The sequence below is a fragment of the Castanea sativa genome, chromosome 10 (genome assembly GCF_040712315.1).
Source record: "Castanea sativa cultivar Marrone di Chiusa Pesio chromosome 10, ASM4071231v1".
Taxonomy (NCBI): Eukaryota; Viridiplantae; Streptophyta; class Magnoliopsida; order Fagales; family Fagaceae; genus Castanea; species Castanea sativa.
Genome location: NC_134022.1, coordinates 38,196,428 through 38,217,795, shown reverse-complemented (window position 1 = coordinate 38,217,795; position 21,368 = coordinate 38,196,428). Strand labels below are relative to the sequence as shown.

The following is a 21,368-nucleotide window of genomic DNA, read 5'->3' as shown; positions in this document are numbered from 1 at the left end:
TCACTTTGAGTTTGATTTTTATGTTTATAGTGGTTCATACGTAAGACACAACTTGTTTCAAAATTTATTGAGGTAACAAGTTATTACTAAATTTTATAAGAGATTAGTATTTATATCACTTTTTTTATTTTTCATTAACAAAAAAATCATCTAAATGGTTGTGAATTCATGAAATGCTAAAAATATTACAAATTTTATTATAGAAAACTTATAAACCGATGAGGTAAGAATATGGTTGGTGTCACCAAAATAATATAATGAATAAATTTTAAATTTTTTTTTTTTTTTTTTTTTGTAAGTGATGACAAACTAGTTTGTTAGGTTTATATAGTTAAATTTGCAAAATCTAAAAGATCAGTCATCTATATATATATATATATATATATATATATTCATAGTTGCTTATTTAATAACCACTGTTTTACTTTAAATATGTAGCAACAAGGAGGGGAAGAAGTACCTTCTGAAGAGAGTCCTCACGTGAATGAAGTTCAAATTCTTGAACAATTTGGTTCATCCAATATTGAAGAGAATGCACCTTTTGAGCGAACCAACTTTTAGCCAGATATATGTCTAATGCTTTTCAGTATTAATTTTGCTTTATAACAAGTACATCTAAATTATTCTTATAGACTAAATTTAGTTTCCCTCTTTAGTATACAAATGAAAGAAAGATTTTTAAGTTATCAACTCGCTAATATTTTTCCCTTAAAAATAAAAAATAAAAAAAAATAAAACTTGTTAATAGTTAATTTTCCTGTTCGCTACTTGCTTGTTACTGTCACGGTGTCCATAATCAAGGCGGTGAACAACTAGTGGACTTGGACTTTGATGTCAACATGTTTACTTTGGTGGAGAGCCCTGATCGCTACCTCAACCAGGCAAATTCAACTTTTGTTTTATTTTAAGCATTCTATAATATTTTACTTCCAATGAGTCTACACAAACCCTATTAAGAGAGAAAATTATTTGAGTTCATATATGATTTATCTCTAGACTAAATAATTTTGGAATCAGACCCTTTTAATAGCCTCTCAATGAAGTATTAAAAATATTGATGTTCCTTAGCATTACTTTGAAACACACATTTTTGCCTCCTTTTCATAATTAAGTTCCTAACCCTTTTGTTATAATGAGTGCAGCATCAACTCGTGAGCTCTAATGATCTCTATGGCATGTATCAGGTGAAGAATAATGTTAATAGCAGCCCATCGGAAAGTCAGGCATGATCTTAAAAAGCTCTAATTTTCTCCCTATTGAATAATTTTTTTTTTTTTTTCCTTTTAGAGTTTCAAAATCTCTTAACTTTTTCTAATGAAAATTTTGGGTTTTTTTTTTTTTTTTTTTCCTGTTAAGGGATGGGAGGATGACTTCATGGACTCCTTGTTTAGTCTTAGCCCCAACCTGAAGCTGCAAGAGTGAGAAGGTTGTGATGATCCAAATCTAGTTGCCGAGAAACTTTTTTATCTCTATGCATTAAGTGTGTTTAATTATATAGTTATGACATAGTATAATTGTGGTTTCATTTTGACCTTTTTATTAAGAGAATTAATTTCGTATCAGATGCCATTTTGATTTGGTTAAAGAAATGATATATTTCGGTACCGGTCAATATCGGTGTACCGTTTCAAGATTATCACAATTTTATATAAGTATAAATACTTTATTTTTTATAATATACTTATTTAGTTAAAGTTTTAAACCATTTATTTTATTAAGACAAATTTGTTACTAACCCAATCTATACTTCTAACATCTATCCACACACACACACACACACACACACACACACACACACATATATATATATATATATATATATAAAATTAACCGTTCAAACACCTATATGATGCCTTGAAGAAAAACAAAAAGTAAATGCAAGTGTCACAAGTACCACATCAAGTGTCAAAACTTGCTGGTGCATAGTAATGCACATGATTCATCTAAAGCCTTGAAGAAAAACAAAAAGTAAGCTCTGTTGAGGTGCATGTCTCAATACATTCACCATTTGGATCGAAAAATAAAAACTACTGTCTCATTTTAAAATAAAATGGGACTTCATCTTTCAAGGATGTAGAGAAGAAGATAGGAGTTGTACACTGAAATGAAAAGAAGAAGAGAAAGGAATGGTCTTCTTGAACCATCTAGTATGCTAAAATTAAGGAGGAAGACGAAGTGAGGGATGGTCCAACAAGCTGAAATTTGGACTATCATGTCATCCAACAATCTAGAGATAAAGATCTGTAAGTACCAAAAAAAAAAAAAAAAACTTATTCACCTTGTACTGGCCCGAAACAGGTTTACCACTGAAACACACTGGAATTTGCTGGAATTGCCAAAATGAGCTGAAATACCCCAGTATTTTGGGTGGTATAAATTAGTAGTGTTTCTATATCAATTGACCTGTCAACACGGTAAATTTCAGCCGTACCGACCGATACGGTAAGGAATTGTCTTTTTTGCTTTTTATGGCCCATGGTAATCTTACGATTAAGGGTGTCAATTTGAGCTGGTATTTCGTGTTTGTGTCATGTCAAGGTAGGAGTATTCAGCTAAATGACTCAACCCAAACCTAACCTATTTAATAATTGTGTCATGACCTTTCAACCCTAACATGATTTGTTAATGAAGCATGTTGACACCAGACAACCCACTTAACATGCTTAATAAACATGTCATGTTGGGTTGACATGAATGTGACACAAACCATTTCAACCCACTTAATATTAAACAGGTTGAATTGACACAAATTCAATCCATTTAACCCTCTTCACAAAAACACATAATTAATATTGTTATACATTTAATAAAAAAAAAATTTAATACAAACTCATAACATCAAAATACTTATTAAGCATACAATTTGAAAGGTCCATAATTAATAATAACATCAAAGTACTTAATAATAATATCAAATACTTAAAACACATGGTCCAAAAGTTCAAAATAACATCAAAGTACTTTATAAATATTAAGTTCATAATACAGTACCATCGATCTAGAAATAAGTTCTTTACATTCCAAAGGAAATGTATACACTTCAACCAAAATTCAAAATAACATAGTTCAACAAGTAACATCTATCTAGAAATAAATTCTTTATATCCCAAAAACAAGTGGCATACACTTCAACCCTAATTTAAAATAGCATAGTTCAATCAAAATATAATATCTACAAAATTCGCCAAATGTTAAGTATAAAAACTATAACATAGTTTATATCTCTCTTATTTTCTTTTTAAGTTTAAAATATATTTGGATATAAAATTTATTTGACAAATCTAAAATAAAATGAATATTTATATATTATATGAGTTAAACAAGTTGTGATAATTAGGTCATTTTGAGTTGACACGAATAAATTAGGGTGTCAAACGTGTCAATTACGGTTGTGCGAGTTGACCTGCTTATAATACGTTTATCATCGTGTCACTTTCAGGTTGACCCATTTATTATCCAAACCTGTTAAAACCCAATCCTAACCCAAAAAAAACTTGTATCGTGTTTATGTCATATTTGTAGATTGTGTCAAACATTGACATCCCTACTTACCATGGAAACTCTTTGGTCATGTCACTATGAATGTGAACTTATTTGTTGTAATTTTAATATAGTTCTTTCTATATGGTTCTGTATATATCTTAACTAGAAAACTTTGATATATAGCTAGAAGTTTCACAATGACATCCCATCGTAAGTGTCTGCTATCTCTCTATCTCTCTGGCATTTAATTGGTAAGAATTGATTCTATATCTTGTATTGCTATTTTAATAAAATCATTGAGTTGCTTTGCATTCTCTTCTACAAAAGTGGATTCTATCTATGGAGAAATTATTCAGTACACTATTGTCTACCAGATGTAACCAAGAAATTATAACAAAAAAAAGTGTTAGCACGTGACATGCTAGAACCTAACTTTGGATTAGTCGTAATTGTCCTATATGAAACTTTTCATATATAAAAAAAAATAAAAACAAAAAACAAAAAAATAAAAACTTAAAATTATAGCATAATTGCTTATGTGAAGTTGTAAGAGATTACATCCCGGCCCAACCTTTCAAATGGTTTGGCATAACTTATACAAATGGGTGAAGTTGTTTTATTATCTTTCAGGAGTGAAGGTTCTACTCATTTTATCATCCCATAAATTAAGGATTTCACACGGAATTCCCACTTATTTAATTGGAATAACAAGAAAACCAAAAAAATTGAAAAGTGCATTTTTATTGATGAATTGAAATTTTACGGCTTTACTAAAGAATTGAAATTGTACATTGTGTGGTGGGGGGGGGGGGGGGGGATTCATCATCATCACATGGGCCACTGATTGAGGAAGTGTACTTTAAGGTAAAGGGTGTGGCCCAAGTCTCAACATCAAGGGTCCATATCCAAGATAGAGTAAAGTGGCCCAACCCATACGCTAAGACAATTTGAGAACCTTGTACCCAAGGAAGGCTTCAATAGAATTGTCGATGATGACACCTTGGCCCAGAATTCTTGCCGAGGGTGCGGTGGGAAAGACGCGAAGTCCAAAGCAACAATCACCTCTGCATTTATTAGATACTCCTACCTAATGTTGGTATCATTAAATGATGAATAACTGGCCTAAATAGTAGAAACATCCCAAAAGTCTATATTTATGATCAAAGAATGGCAGGAGAAGTGTTTGATGGGACAAACATCTTCTGCCATCTAGCCAAAAGATGTAATGTACAGCTAGAAAGGAGGAAGGAAGGGGAGATAAAAGGAGGAGTTAGCCCACAGAGGAGGGGGTCCAAAAAATAGAGAAAAAGAAAAAAAAAAAGAAAAAGAGAGAGAAATACACTTTGTAACTGTTTGAATTTCATGTTTTGTACCTCAGGGAGAGATTTCTTTTCAATTATTTTCATCTATTTTATCTATCTTGACTTTCAATTAGTTGTTCAGTCTTCCCATTGTGGATTATTTGTTCATTCTCTATAAATAAGTTGTGTTGATTAAGAACTTAAGATTTGTTTACACCATGTTGTATTTAGACAAAATTTAGATACAAAACTAGTTGTAGCCTAAGGCTACAACTTTACTCAATTAAATAAACATTAATACATATTTTAAATTTTTAGTCACGCTCTTAATACAAATGTCAAATTTTATGTCAATCAGATATTATATACTATATGATCTGTAAACTTATATTTTATGTATAATTTTAAACTACAAAAACTTGCAATTTAAACAATTTATTAATGACATAGCTATTGAATATTAATTTTCTAGAAATTTTGCAAACATGAAGGATATAAGAAGAAGATGTAATCCAATGGTTGATTTGTCAAATTCACCTCCAATAAAAAATATTGAGTAAGGTTATAGTTTTAGGTTACAACCAATTTTGTAGCTAAATTTTTTTCCTTTATGGTTTTGACTCCCACAATTTGATATGTATGAAACAGGAGATAACATAGACCCAATAAATAATCAGTTGCTCAAAAAGTACTGAACACCTACGATAGGGGGATTCTTGGCTGGTGCCAAAGATTGGACCTTGGAAGGCAGTTTTTTTTTTTTTTTTTTTTTTTTTAAATTTTAATGTCCAAGGCAGATTAATTGTGAGAAACATAAATAATATAGTTGATTTAAAAATCAAAGAGGCTGAGCCCAAAAGCTCATAGCACACTTTCGTATCTTCCATTATTAAAATTGGTAATTGATTCAATCAAAATATAGCTTGCCATTTTTTGTTTTTTTATTTATTTACCAAATGCTGATATTATTTGAATGGAGGATCCATCATCCATGGTAATTAGTCAACAGCCTATTGTGGAGAGAACCAAAATTTACAGTTCTTTGGTCTCCTCTTGCCTTTCTCAGAAGCTTTCCTTTTAAATTTCCAGACTTTAAAAAAAAAAATTCTAGCCGTTAGAAAATCTATCCAAAGCTAGAACAAGTCTTTGTAGTACAAATACTCACTTTTTTCTCTATATTTGAACATCCAAATCACCAAAATCTCCATTAGATTTTCTTCTTCATAGGAAAACATTGAGAAAATCTTTTGGTTAGATTTTGTTATTGGGTTTAACCATGATCTCTGGTCGTTGTGCAGCTTGCAAGTATTTGAGAAGAAGATGCCCTTCGGATTGCATCTTCTCTCCTTATTTTCCTCCAAATGATCCTCAAAGATTTTCTTGCGTTCACAAAATCTATGGTGCTAGCAATGTCGGAAAGATGCTCCAGGTAAACAATACTATCGTTATCATTAAATAGAATAGATATACACTTCTATGAATTAACATATTTATGATTTATATATATATATAAAATAAAATGCTTCTCAAAAAATAAAATAAAATAAAACAAAAATCCATGGAGAGAAGTTGTATATAATCTGACAGCCATACCATGACAGTTTATTAGCACTTGCTTAAATGTACAATGTGTCATTTATGCTGCCACTTCATGCTTCTCTTGTTTAATTTTAAAATTTTATGTATTCCATGACATCAAAGTATATATGAAACCATTCTTTCTCAAACAAAACAAAAGTATGAAACCATATATAAAACCAAAATAGTGAAATACAAACCGGTATTTATAATTATAACGTACAAATATTTTGCATTTGGCACATTGTGGAGTGGTGGAATTGAAATATGGGTTTTGTTATTAATGAGGAAATTCTTCTTTCTGTTTTAATATAAATGTATGATATTTCAATATATATATATTGGAGGTAAGACTAGACCTATTAATTATCTCTCTTCCAAACATAAAAATAACCTTGTGCATTCGATGATTATATAAGAAGAGCCCATTCCTAGCTATTAGAATATATATAGATCTTTCCCTTTTCAGCTCTCTCTCTCTCTCTCTCTCTCTCTCTCTCTAGAATGTGGGGTTGATGGGCTCACACGGGAAGTCGCTGAGCCTACACCAAAGGTCCCTTTTTTAATTCAGTAAAAAAAAAAAAATATATATATATATATATATATATATATATATAAAAAAAGAGAATAGATTTGGATATTTACTGATGAATATACAAGTATATATATATATATATATATATATATATATATATATATATATGCTTTGAATTTCTTACAACATCATGATTTTGACATTATTATTTAATCAAATTCAGCAACTTCCATCCCATCTCCGATCTCAAGCAGCGGATACTTTGTATTTTGAGGCACAATATCGACTTCAAGACCCCGTTTATGGCTGTGTTGGTATTATCTCCCAATTACATCAACAAATAAACAGTGCAGAAAGCCAGGTAGCTAAAATCCAGGCTGAGATTTCCTTCCTCAATTCTAATGCACAAGAAGTCGAAGAACCCCAAGTTGATCAGCATATTGAAGCCAATTCCACCTTCATCAACAATTTATTGCCAGAACAAATCAATACTCTTGACCTGTCGCCCTATGTCCTTCCTTCCACTCAAACATCTTGGTTTAATTAGTGTTGTTTTGCAAATAATGCATAAAGTGGAAGATTTCTATGCCAAATAACACGATGCAATTAATGCATACTTATAGCATTGGTAACAATAGCCTAGGTGTTTCTTCTCCTCTTTTTGTATGCTTAAGGCCTAATTATTTTCATTAAAGACTACTTTTCCCCCCATTATTTATATACTTCACTCACTCACTACATTTTTTTTTTTTTTTTTGTATAAGACTAAAAAACAATCGTAGTAGCCAACAAATGACTTACTGGTATGAGAACCGAACTCGACTAACTCAAAGAACTTATGTCTAGACGTTAATTTATCTAAAGGCAACACATGTCCAAACAACAAAAGATCCTCGACAACTTTAAAGCAATTATAATGTCAATTTTTCAAAAACAAGTTATTCATGGTGATCCAATTATTCTATTTACAAATGATGGGCTGTAATCTAATGTAATCAATTTTGTCAATACATGTCATCTTTCTATTGTTAATTATAACCTAAAATTCTATATAACCAAACTTTGTCATAAAAAAAGAAAATCATAAATATCATATTGTCCTTTGTCATATTTAAATACCTACAAAACAACTCATTTCCCTATTTGGATCAAGGAAGTCAATACCGTACCGGAGGCTGTACCGGTTTGGCCACCGGTACGATATATTTCGGATACCGGTCAATACCGGTGTACCGTTTCGGGTTTACCGCTATTTTATATATGTATATACACACACACACACACACATACACACACCAAAATCTCTAGAACCATATTTATAAACATATAATATTTCATTTATACTATAGTAAATATAAAATTTTATCATAAAACATTACCTCAATTCAGAACAAATTATTCATAGTTTTAGACTTTAGTATCAATTAAAAGAAAAAAAAAACACAATATAAAAAATAGAAAGCTTAGTTGTTCATTGTATATTAAGAAAATAAATAATACTAATAAGTTAATGTAAATAAGTTACCATTATGCCCTTACAAAAATTCAAAAATTACAAAACTAATAAAATAAAATAAAAAAAACTTTTTTCTGTATTGACCAGTACGCCCGGTACCGGCCGGTGTTGCCCGAAATTGGCCGGTACGGCCGGTACGCGGCCGGTACGACCGGTATTTTTTCCGGTACAATATAAAAGTGTACCAGTATCGGTGCACTGGCCGGTACGGTATGTACCGGTCAGTACGGCCAGTACCGGTACGGTATCGGCCACCATGATTTGGATTGAGCATCATCCCTAACTCAAATTTCATAACTCAAAATCAATTCCCATAACTCATTTCTCTAACACTATTTTTCAATCACTCAAACTAAAACTTGTTTGGTTTCATATCTTGGTATCTGTAACTCAAAATTTTGCATAAAGTAGTGGGATCCATTTGCATGAAAAGAAGTAAAGTGAAAAACTTGTGGGTGTATGCTAGTGTGGTGTAAGAGTGAAGAAGAGGTGTGTCTGAAAAGCAACAAAAAAAAAATGAAACAAAGAAAGACTAGTGACATGACAACACACTGTTGTGGGCCCTATAAAGGAAGCACAATCACAATACAAGATTGTGAGGAAAATGGGCTTTTGCCCTTAAGTTTTAAGCTATGTAGCAATTTATCCATGTTTTGAAACTATATAGCAGTGTATCCCTCTTTTGGAACTCAATTTCTCCTAATAACTCAATTTTACCATTTTCGAGTTATCTTCTGCACCTATATGGTGTTTTGGCCATAACTTTCTATTCATAATTCCAATTGATTCAGGATTAGTATCAATTGAAAGGAAATTTAATTCTTTACAACTTTTCCAGAAATAGAGAAAACTAAATTTCAATATTTGCAAGGCCAAAAATGTAATTCAAGTAGTTGCTGAAAAATCGTAATGGTTTTTTAGTATTTTTAGAAGAAAAATCATATTAATACCAATTGGTATTACTTAGGTTCCAACTAATATTAATTGGTATTAATCAGATTTCAATTAGTACCTGTAAGGTCACAATTTGTGCCGAACCCAACAGTATCAAGGAAACAGGCCCAAAAAGCCCAATACAATGAAATTTATAGGGAGTGGGCTTGAAACCTAGGTTCTATGGATATTGGATAACAAAAATGATGGACTAGATCCCCAATTCATATGCAACGAACAATTTATATAGCAGAAATTCTCCTCGGACGTATGCCGAGGACAATTTGTATTGTTTTTTCCTCTTCTAAAGATAGATTACAATTAGGGGTGGTGTATATAGTGTTTTTCTCTTTCTTCTCCTATACCCCTCCTTGAATGTCTTTCTTTTCCTTTTATATTGTCTTCCTTCTTCCCTCCATCCTCCACATATGGATTAAATCACCGATCTAGATACTTGTCCCATCCACCGCCCTCTTAAAGTCTTCCAACAATAGCTGTAAGGCTAGTCACCACTGTTCAAATGTCATTTCCTTATTAATGCGGCCAGATGGGTAGGTGTAGAATCTTTAATGCGGTGGTAACAGCTTTTTCTAAGATATTTCTCATTCGTTCTTCCTCTCTGTGCCCTCGTGGAACATATCTTTATCCACCAAACCTCCTAGAATCTCCTTTTCAACATCATGGCATATCATATGATCTTCACTTCATTTAGCCGAGGAGATGCCCCTCCTCGAACTATTTCCATCAGCTTCTTTCGTAACAGCTTACTTGTGGGCTTTTAAGTTAGGTACCGTTACTACCACTAAACCCTCCTCGGACAAGTTAATACCCTCAGATCAAGTCCAAGGCCCAAAAACATGCCCTGAACCTTTTGTGTTTACAATAGTCCCTCAAAACTTCAATTTTCTTTTCCATTCGAGGAGAAAATTGAGTTTTGACCCCATGCGCTAACCTTCGCACGCTTCTTAAACTGCTACATGTGAAAACGTCATTTCCTTCTTTAAAAACTACTTTTGACGCCTCGAAATCCACAATGCCCTTATTAATTGCTCCAAGCGGCGCATTGTCACCCACATCCAACGGCGAGATGTAAATCTAACAGCGAGATGTAAATATAACGGCCTAGATTCTTCCTTTGAATTTTTAGCAGGATAACTACCATTCGGTTCCGCCTTTCATATAAAACACTTGGGAAATTGTGATTTTTCCATTTACTCTAGAAATCAACCAGCTCTAAAGAATTCCTCATCTTCTCTACTCTAAAGAAGTTCCTGAAGAGTCGTCTACTCCTTCTCTCGTACGTTTTCACACTTCTAAACTCTTTCTCCTCGGCTATAGTCCTCAGCCATTAACTGTACCCCCTTTCCTTTCTAAATCTTCACTTTTACCTTAACCAAATGCGTAGATTCAAATGTTTAGTAGATATTGACGCCAGTATGGAGGGTTTTCGAGTCAAATACCACATTCCCACAGAAGTGGGTTTAAGGTATTGTGCCCTAGATGCCATAGCCGATGATAGGAAAGAAGGAGAAGTTGTCATTCCCATAATCGCATTTTTAAAGGGCAGAATGACACTTCCCATGAAGAACGTAACCAGTGAATACCTGCGTAATCATAGATTATGCCCAGACCAATGTACACCTAACATGTTTAGAATCTTAGGTTGTGTTGACGCTCTCAATGAGCAAATGGGTTTGAGACTCACATGGCACAACGTTGCCTATATGTATGAGTATCACAAACTTAAAGATGTGGGGTATTACCTCAAGTCTAGGTCTAACATCGTTAGGCTCATATCGTGTCTTCCCAAATCTAACAAAGGCATGAAGGACAACTACTTAATCGCCTTCAGGAAATGGTACAATGGTCCTCATTGTCCAATCAAAGAGGGAAAATCAGGTGTGATTTCATAGAGTTTAGGTCCCCTGGCATAGGGTTTAGCTCTCCTAACTTTATCATTTAGATTTATATTGTACTTTATTTTTTCTCTTTGTTTGACGTTTATTATTTGTCTAACCATGTTTGACTTTTCAGATGTTTTTGCAGATAAACAGCACGTATCGCCCCTTTTTAGCCTATCCAACATCGCGGACCTCAATTGTAAGGTCTGCGACGACGTCAAACAAAGAGAAAATTTATGCCCGAACCCAACAGTATCAAGGGAACAGGCCCAAAAAGCCCAATACAATGAAATTTATAAAGAGTGAGCTTGAAACCTAGGTTGTATGGATGTTGGATAATAAAAATGATGAACTAGATCTCTAATTCACATGCAACGAATAGTTTATGTAACAGAAATTTTCCTCGGACATATGCCGAGGATAGTTTGTATTGTTTTTTCCTCTTCTAAAGATAGATTACAATTAGGGGTGGTGTGTACAGTGTTTTTCTCTTTCTTCTCCCATCCCCCTCCTTGAATGCCTTTCTTTTTCTTTTAAATCATTTTCCTTCTTCCCTTCATTCTCCACGTATGGATTAGATCACCGATCCAGATACTTGTCCCATCCACTGCCCTCTTAAAGTCTTCCAACAATAGCTGTAAGGCTAGTCGCCACTGTTCAGATGTCATTTTCTCATTAATGCGGTCAGAGGGGTAGGTGCAGAGTCTTTAATGCAGTGGTAGTAGCTTTTTCTAAAATATTTCTCATTCGTTCTTCCTCTCTGTGCTCTCATGGAACACATCTTCATCCACCAAACCTCTTAGAATCTCATTTTCAACGTCATGGCATATCATATAATCTTCACTTCATTTAGCCGAGGAGATGCCCTTCCTTGAACTATTTCCATCAGCCTCTTTCACAACAGCTTGCTTGTGACTTTTTAAGTTAGGTTCCGTTACTACCACTAAACCCTCCTCAGACAAGTTAATACCCTCAGATTAGGCCCAAGGCCCAAAAACATGGCTTGGACCTTTTGTCCTCACAGTACCAATTGGTAATAATAATTTTCCAATTAATGTTGATCGGCACTAATAAGAAAACTCAAAATACCGATCGGTAATAATTGGATTAATAATAAGAAAACTCGAGTTATAAGGGGAACTCAATTTTTAGAAAATCAAATTCCAAAGCAGAGATATATACATAAATCGTTTGAAAACAAAGACAAATTGATATATAGTTTAAAAATTAAGGGTAAAAGCCAATTTTTTCCCCCAAGATTGTCATTGAAATCCAAATCTCATAATTTAAAAACACCAAAAATCTATTTCTAGTTTTCATCATTCAAACTCAAATTTTTGAGTTTTGAGTTTTAAGAACTTAATTCAAGAATTTGTCCGAACAAGCATTTCTTCAATGGGTCCCATATTTTTTGAGTTTTGGGTGATGAAAACTGAGTTATATAACTCAATTTTCATCAATCGAAACACCCTAAGTCATTGGGTTAAATTGATCCTTATATATATATATATATATGTAAAGTTGTGATTTACAACTATGTTTTATGTTAACTTTATTCCATGACAAAAAGTGTTGTATTTGTTTTAATTTGTTTCCTTGTATTTTTGTGGGATTTTATTGTATTGGGTTTAGTATTAAGTTGGTGAAGACTCAAGCTTAATTGAAGATCAGTGCATTTCGCAACTAGCTCGCGAGAAGTTCGCGAGAAGTTCGCAAGAAGGGTTCCCGTGAAAGAGCCACGTGAGAAGTATATGCTGGAAGCCAAAGAGTCATGCCAGCCTGGAAGATTTCGCGAGTATCTCGCGGGTAAGGCCTTCTCGTGAGATACCCATGAAACTCTCTGCCTAGAGGATTTTTAAGTGTAACTTTCTTACCCTTCACCCATACTATATATACCCTTATTACCCATAAATGTATGAAAGGTCATTCAAAGAGAAAAACTCTAGATAGGTTTTCAACAACACACACACCCATCTTTTAGAGAGAGAGCTACCCATCCTTAGTGAGAAATCATTGTAGCCTCTTCTCCTTCCCTCTCCCATTGCCATACCTTGAGAGGAGATTTGTACTCAAACACAACTCACACCTTTTCAGAGTGTAAAGAGTGTTTTGGAGCTTAAGAAGCTTTAAAGAATTGCCAAAAGAAGCCAGTGAGGCTTGGCGGATGCAATCGGGAGTATTGCGGGATCCGGAAAGCTAGAGAATACATGACTCCGAGAAGTCCGTTGGTAGCAGGAGCTTGAAGGGCTTAAGTACATTAAGTAAACTAGGCTTGGAGAGTCTTTTGTTATTCATGTACTCTAACTTTATTCTCTAGTAAATCAATTTACCACTTGGAGGGCGACGGAGAGGTTTTTTGCTGAGTTCTTCGGTTTCCTCTTCGATAATACATCGGTGTGTTATCTTATGTTTGTATCTCTCTTTCCCTACTCTTTTAGCTTTCTTTTTACTGCTATGTTTTGTTGAATATGGCTTAGAGTAGTTGTATTGTTTGTTCGCTCGCTCACATTTACTCTATTATGCACTTAGTTTAAGTTAGAGTAAAATCAACCGAGCTGTAATTTATTAATTTAGGGTCTAAACAGCTCTTGTGTTTTTAATACAAATTCGAGCTTTCAATATATATATATAGCGAGGAATGGGGAGAGGTGGAGGAAGAGAGCTTCAAACCTGTCTCAAGTTAAACTTTTTCCATATTGGAACCTCCAATTATAAATTTATTTATTACTTTTTCTTTCTAATAAAATAATTTAAATACTAATGAGCCAGGGCTTGCCTTTTTTTTTTTTCTTCTTCTTTATTTGGGGGGAGGGAGGATTCCTCCTCTAAATAAGTTGATGTAAAATGAGTAAAATTGAGACTTATTTAATGAGGATCAGGCTTTATGGTACATCCTTATCTAAGAAACTTATTAACACGATTTGATTGGGATTTTGGATCCTTTTTAATTAAGTGAAATGTAGTGCTCTCAAATTGTGGGTTTAGGACGAGTCCAAATTTTCTGTCCCACTTTTCCTGCTCCACTCTATACTCCACCAATAAAAACTTGTCACGTGTCCATCTAATTAATTAAATACTACTATTAATTAATAACGGTAGCATTAATAAGTCAATAATGATAGTATTTAATTAATTAGGTGGACACGTGGCAAGTTTTTATTGGTGGAGTATAGAGTGGAGCAGGAAAAGTGAGACAGAAGATTTGGACTCGTTTAGGACCTCGTTTCATCACTGTGATATAATGGCATGGCTCTGCATCACTTGCAAATTTCAATTACATATATCAGCCATTGGTGGCATTTTAGACATTTGACTCGATTTGATCCATACTATGGAGTCATTTCAAAGTGAAATGCAAAGACAATTTCATATATAAACTAATTCAGCGGTTTTACAATCTCCATAGGTCGGACCTGGTTTTCTATCTCTTTTTTTATTTATTTAAAAAAGAAAAAATATTTTTCTATCAATAATTACAATTACTACTGTTTTGTGGGTTTTTTTGTTTTTTTTATTTTACCATTGTAATAAGGGTAGTTGTCTCTATGGCTTCATCTTTACGAAGATTGTTCTTTATTATCAAATTAAGATACCAATTGATTTTTGGAGTAGACGAAATTTGAATTTCAAATCTTTTAAAAAATGAGAAGAAATTTTACCGATTTAGCTAATTGCAACTCACTATCATTGCCTACTTTAAACATGTTATAATGTGAACAAACAAAATTTTATTAGGAGTAAGTTTCTGTATTATATGGGATAAGGGACATCTGGAAGTGGATCCATTGATATCCATAAAGATTCTTTCAGAAGCCCACCAAACTGGCCCAATAAGTTTGTCTTTGTTTGATGTTTATGAATGTTTTGATTCTTTTCAAGGATAGAAATCCTCTTTTTAAGTAATAAAAGAGGTAAATCTCAATTTGATGAATAAATAAATAAAACTTGAATAAAAAAACTTGAAATCTCAATTTATTTATTGGCAATATCCTAATTTAATGGGAAAAAACAATGAAGTCATGTGAATTTGTTTTCTTCATCTTTAAATAGTAACCACTTAAAATTTAAAATGAGAATAGATGATATGAATAAATCCTTCTTTTAATTATACCTATCATGATAATATTAGAGAACTAGCTGGATTGGTGGTAAAATCTAAATTGTTTTAGAGAAGTGCTATATTCATAATATTTTCACAACAAATCACAGGTGGTTAATTGTTATTGGTTCAAATTTGAACCTACCACTGAAATTACTATTTTGCCCCAACAATAACAGTCAGTAACAATTTTAACATTTTATTACATTAATGAGTAATATTTAAAGGATCCAAAATTTATTAATAAGATGGAATGAAATATCAGAAAGATTCATGACACGTAGATGATCTTGTATTTAAGATGCATGATTGGTCGTTAATGGTAAATCATTATTACCATTGATCCCAATATCCCATGTCATTATTATGATTATATGATTTTTATGACAAAATAAAGGAACTAAACATCATTTAATTCAAAAATATAATTTGATTCTATAATTGTTATAACTAGTTTGAGGGAAAAAAAAAACCCTAAAATCTCATTATGTAACTCCACATCAAAATTATGTTTCCTTATCAAGAGCAGACGCAATAAATTGAAATTATCTATAAAAAAATTAGTATAAGTGATTCAATTTGAAAATATTTAAGCAAAGGAACTCTAATACTATGTTGTTGGAAGTGGATTTGCTAATTACGGATGCAATCAAATGTGTTTAAAGAGAAGAAACATTATTTTACCAATGCAAATTGCCAAAATCAAATCAATATGTACATAACTAAACACCATCTATTTTTGCATTAAAAATGTCTTCTTTTTTCAACAATGAAAGGTCATCCACTAAGAAGTACATGACGAGGCAATTTAAATGAAAAGGCTGCGAAATCTTTTATAGAAACCTTCTATTTTAGCTAAACTGCATTGAATGATTATGTTGGGATAGATTTTTTAATCTAATTAGTATGAAAATTTATGGGTTGATGCATGTATGTTTCCTTCAGAATTTGATAGATATGTGAGGGATGAGGGAGACTGTATATATTCGAGAGAATAGTTAGATATTTAAAGAGGTCTAAATACCTTTGTTTGTCAAAAAATAAATTTTTTGATAGAAATTGCATACATTTATTTAGAGATAAAAATCAAAACAAAATTGTGATAAAAGCTCCCTCCTTCCATCTATCCCTAAAAAAGCAGCCATATTACAAGTGTTGCACATTCTTTGCGTCCACTTTTTGATTTTATTAGCTCCTTCTATTATAAATATGTCTCCCTCTTCTCCCCATTTTTGTTCATAGTATATTGACCATGGCCATGGTGGGTGAGAGAGTTAGAGTAGACCAATCTTTCAAAAACAAAACCTCCATTGTAGATGTCCATATTTTGGTGGTAGATGATGATGCTACATCTCTTGCCATTGTTTCTGCAATGCTTAGAACATAAAAATATGAAGGTACTTTGTTAGGTTATAAAGATTTAGGATTAAATGTTTAGAATTTCAATTTGTATGTGTTGGCCAATTGAGAACAAAAACATGTCTAGGATAAGTGTTAGACATTGCTCAAAGTGGTTCAGGTCAAGACTAAAAAATGTACAAGCTGCAAGAAAAAGGAATAACTTTCTATGAAGCTCAACCGATTGAATGGTAAAGCTCGATCAATCGAAAATTGCAGAAAAAGAATTTTTTCAGATTTTTAAACAGGCCTAAGCCCCCAAAAATGTTTAGGGTTTCAATCCAACACTCCTATATATAAAAGGAAAACTCTAACTACGTTTTTATGACTCTTAGAAGACTTTAGAGGTGCTCTTGTGAAATCTAAAAGGTGTTGTTGAGCCTTCCACTTTCAAACTCACTACCGAAAATCATTCTCATATCATTAAAACTGGTAGATCTAAAGTTGTTGCTACAAGATCAACAACTGCTGATGATCTAAACCTTTGAGTGGGATCTCAAAGTCACAAACGTGGTATTTGTGCACATCAAATCCAAGATAGAAGAATCCATAGTGTCAGAGCTGCACATAGTCGTGTTAGTAAGTTCTACAAGAGGTAGCTTTAGATTTAGTATTTAAATGTATTGAAATCTTACATTCTATCATAGTGAATTTGTTTGCCTTGAGGATAGGTCAAGTTAAATCCTTCCTAGATTTTTTACCTTGAAACTGTTGGTTTCATTGGTTTTCTTGGGTAATCATATTGTGTTTTCTTTATTTATCATTGTCTTCTTTATTTTTCCGCACTACATGATACGATTTATTACTGTTTAACCTAGATCTGAATAATAAACCTAAGTGTCAACTTGGTTGATTAATTAGGTTAAACAATCTGAGTATTCAAAGGTCTAAACAAACAAACAAACTTTTTTTTTTTTTGTTTAAAGAGATTTCAATCCTCTTTGAATTTAGCTTCTTTTTTTACACTTAATTGCATGGTTAGGGTTTTCACAAGCCTTTATATACATGTTTTATAATATTCATTCTATTAGAGCACTTTCATTCCAACCATTTTTATTTCATTTATGTGTTTGAGGGACAATTAGCTTTCGAATTACATACATAGACAGATTATGTTAGGAATACTATAAGCATATGGATAATAATTATTGTATTGAGATTTAGTTAGTTAGTTAGTTACAATTCCAAGCATGTTAATCACATTTAGCACATGTTGGAATTACTAATGCACATAGAGAATAATAGAACCAATAAGATGAGGCCATGTGGGCCAATGAGATTAGAGCTAATTTTCTACAAATACATGATTGTAATCCAATATGAGATATCAATTGAAGAATAAACCAACTTCTTAGTGCATTAGTGTATCTCTCTCTCTCTTTTAATCTCTCTATTTCTCTATGGAGGGTGACTACCTTGAATTAAGTCAATCTTCCTACAATTCCCATCCATTCCCCTATAATTCCTATCAATCTCCGTTAGGAATCACCGGGTTCCTAATAGATTAATATTATTCTGCCTATAAACTTGTGAATTTCATTAATTTTCAAAAGATATGATTTTTTTAAAAAAATTTCCGATCAATATATATTGTCCTCTAAAATAGATCTCACACTTGTTTTCCAGTATTCTGTTTATGGATCTCATATTGCACTAATTTGGTAAGGCCTTATGTGCATGTTTTTTAACTTAATCTAAAAGATTTCTTCATTTTCATTATGTGTAAGCACAGGCGGACCCACGTTAGGGCAGAGGGGGCCATGCCCCCCCCCCCCCCCCCCCCATTTTGAAAAAAATATAGCACTGTATGATGTCCATCCTCTCTATTTTGCCACTATGATAGACTGATAGTGCAATGTGTTTTGCGTGTGTGAGTTTACTGTGTACTTTTTAAGAAGTCATCCTTTGCAATAATGATTGAGTTTTGACTCTTGAATTTGAAAAAAAGAGATGGTCAGATAAGGACAAATGAGATAAAAAATAAAAAATAAAAGAATAGAAAAACTGGACACTGGCAATCAAAGAATGAAGCCTGTGGAAACTATATGAATCAAATGTGCGGAGTAGTTAGTAATAAATATTATTAATTGATAATGCTTATTTGTTAGTTTATTTTATGAATTATTAACTATTTTTAAAAAATAATTTATTAATATTAATGTTGTTGTAGCTTGTGGGGTATGTTTGTTTGGTTTATTTTTTGGACTAAATTTTGAAATTATAGAACTATATAATATGGAAATAATGAAACTTTTATTGCACATACAATAGATTGCACATGCAACAGATTTAATTCTTCTATATATATTTTTTTTCACATATATTACAAATTGAAATTTTATAATCTTATTCTCTCAAATTATTATGTTTTGATCCTGTCTACTTTTTCATTGGCTCAAAGTTATTGCTTGTTTACTACAATTTTTTTTCTTAACATAAATGATTGAAAATTATAATATTCTTTTCTTACCAAGAGACTATATATGCCTTTAATCCTTTCCCAAGATTTACTAGATCTAAGTAGGAGGTATTATCTTGTGCATCGGTATATACTCTATGCGTTTTTACATGTAATAAAATATGTTTTTGTTAATTTTGTAGAATGATTGTTATTATTGCTTATTAATGATCAAATTTCCTTCGATCAATTAATTTAACACTCTTCTACCACTTTTTTAGTACTCAAGTTTTACAAAATTGAGTTTTAAATAGTACTCGAGTTCAATGAACTCGAGTTCCTAGTGAGTCGCCAGCGTGTCACTACTGACCTAGAATTTGTGTGATTAAAAAAATAGTGTGGTACTCAAAATTACTGAAATCGAGTACTTCTTTATAGTACTCGAGCTTCATACAGTTGAGTACCTTTTGTTTTGTTTTTTTTTCCTTTTTCTCTCAAATTCACCATCTATTTATAGCCAAAGTTCAGTCGAAATATCAATAGTTACACCGACATGAAACTTGTCAAGTCAAAGAAAATGGCAAGCATTTATGGCCAAAGTATCATCCATTTCGGCCAAAAGAAAAAAAGCATGAATTTGGTTTGCATGTCAGGTGTTGTTCCTGGCTATCTTCTTTGACAATTCATAAGGAACATTTAATGCAAACTCTTGTATTTCTTCACGCATGAAACTTCTTGAATATCATGCATCTTCCTGACATGGGCATGCAAGCCGTTTAATGGTTTGTTGGCTAATGTCAACACCATAAGTTTGAATATTCAATCCATTCCAACATAAACAAAAAGATTAAAAAAAAAAAAAAGTGCTCGACTGCACTAAGCTCGAGTATTATAAAGAGATACTCGATTTCAGTAATATCGAGTATCAGATTATTTTTGTTCCCCATCACCAATGCCATGTTGGTGACTCACTAGGAACTCGATTTCACTGAACTCAAGTACTATTTAAAACTCGATTTTGTGAAACTCGAGTACTAAAAAAGTGGTACTTTGCTAAATATTTCTGAAACAGTGCTAGTTTGTCATAAATTTTGCCAAAACATGATATTTTACTATTTTCACCTGGAAAATGTTATATTTGTGAGGATCACTCCTGTTTAATTTGTACTTTGTAGTAAAAGGGTTTCAAAATTTTCTTTCTACAGTGATTCCTTTGTAAACTAATAACTTCACAGCCCCATCTCAAATAAGCTTGTGTTTTTTGGAATTTATGTTTGAAACCTTTTTATTTGGGCCCATATTAACAATATAAGGTCTTCCTGAGAAAAAGTCTTGAGAATGAATTTAAGAAAAATTTAATTAGAGAAATTCAAACTTGAGACCCCTAACCATATATAGGTTGAAACTCTCTCAAAATTTGACTTTTAAATCCTACTATCTTTAGATGTTAAGTTGTTTCTCTTACTAGATATAATACTATATATTTCACCGAAAACCAACTATCTTTGGATGCTAGTTCAGTAATTCGATATACTTCATATTTATTTTTTCAACTTTCATTGTTGCATTCAGGAATATAACATAATTTTTTTTTTTTATCTATTTATATTTGCATTAATATCAAATAATCCAAATTATATAAAATTCTTGATTTATAAATAAATATATTTTGGTGTCTAATATAAATAATAAAATATGTAGCTTGGTATTCATGCATTGCTGTATAAAAGAACATAACTTGGCATGATAAACACTTATATTACTGATAAGACTTAAGAGTACTAATTTTTGGTCAAATTGGACTATTTTTCTATAAGAAAATAATTGTAAATATTGGAAAAAAAAAATGGAGTGCGAATTCTATAGCACATTTGTTAGATAGACATGTTAGATTTGTCAGCGATGATATGGTTTGTATAGAAGATTCTCTTCACCAACCAACTATATTGGTTTTGTAATTTAATTCTATTTATAATTTTATATTCAACATTGAATGAAAAAATGAAAGTTAATGGTTTCTCCTTTCAAAAATAATTATATAAAAAATACTCTTATTAATTCAAAATCTACATAAGTTGGAGTTAACTTTTAAACAACGATAAAAAATTGATAAATCCTACATTGCTCTAAGGTTTATTATAGACAAGGGTTGGTTTCTAATGCTTCTGTACGCTGAATTTATTGTGACGTGAGCACGTAACAATTATTTAATACATGTTCAAATCC

General features: G+C 32.1%; 1 protein-coding gene across 1 annotated transcript; it reads left to right on the top strand.

Annotated features, from left to right (window-relative positions):
- The first annotated feature begins 6,060 nt into the window (after positions 1-6,060).
- On the top strand, positions 6,061-7,444 carry LOC142612485 (LOB domain-containing protein 23-like). The gene is made up of 2 exons (XM_075784573.1): positions 6,061-6,213; positions 7,121-7,444. Exons 1-2 carry the CDS (start codon positions 6,061-6,063, stop codon positions 7,442-7,444), a joined length of 477 nt encoding a protein of 158 aa, XP_075640688.1.
- The last annotated feature ends 13,924 nt before the right edge of the window (positions 7,445-21,368 follow it).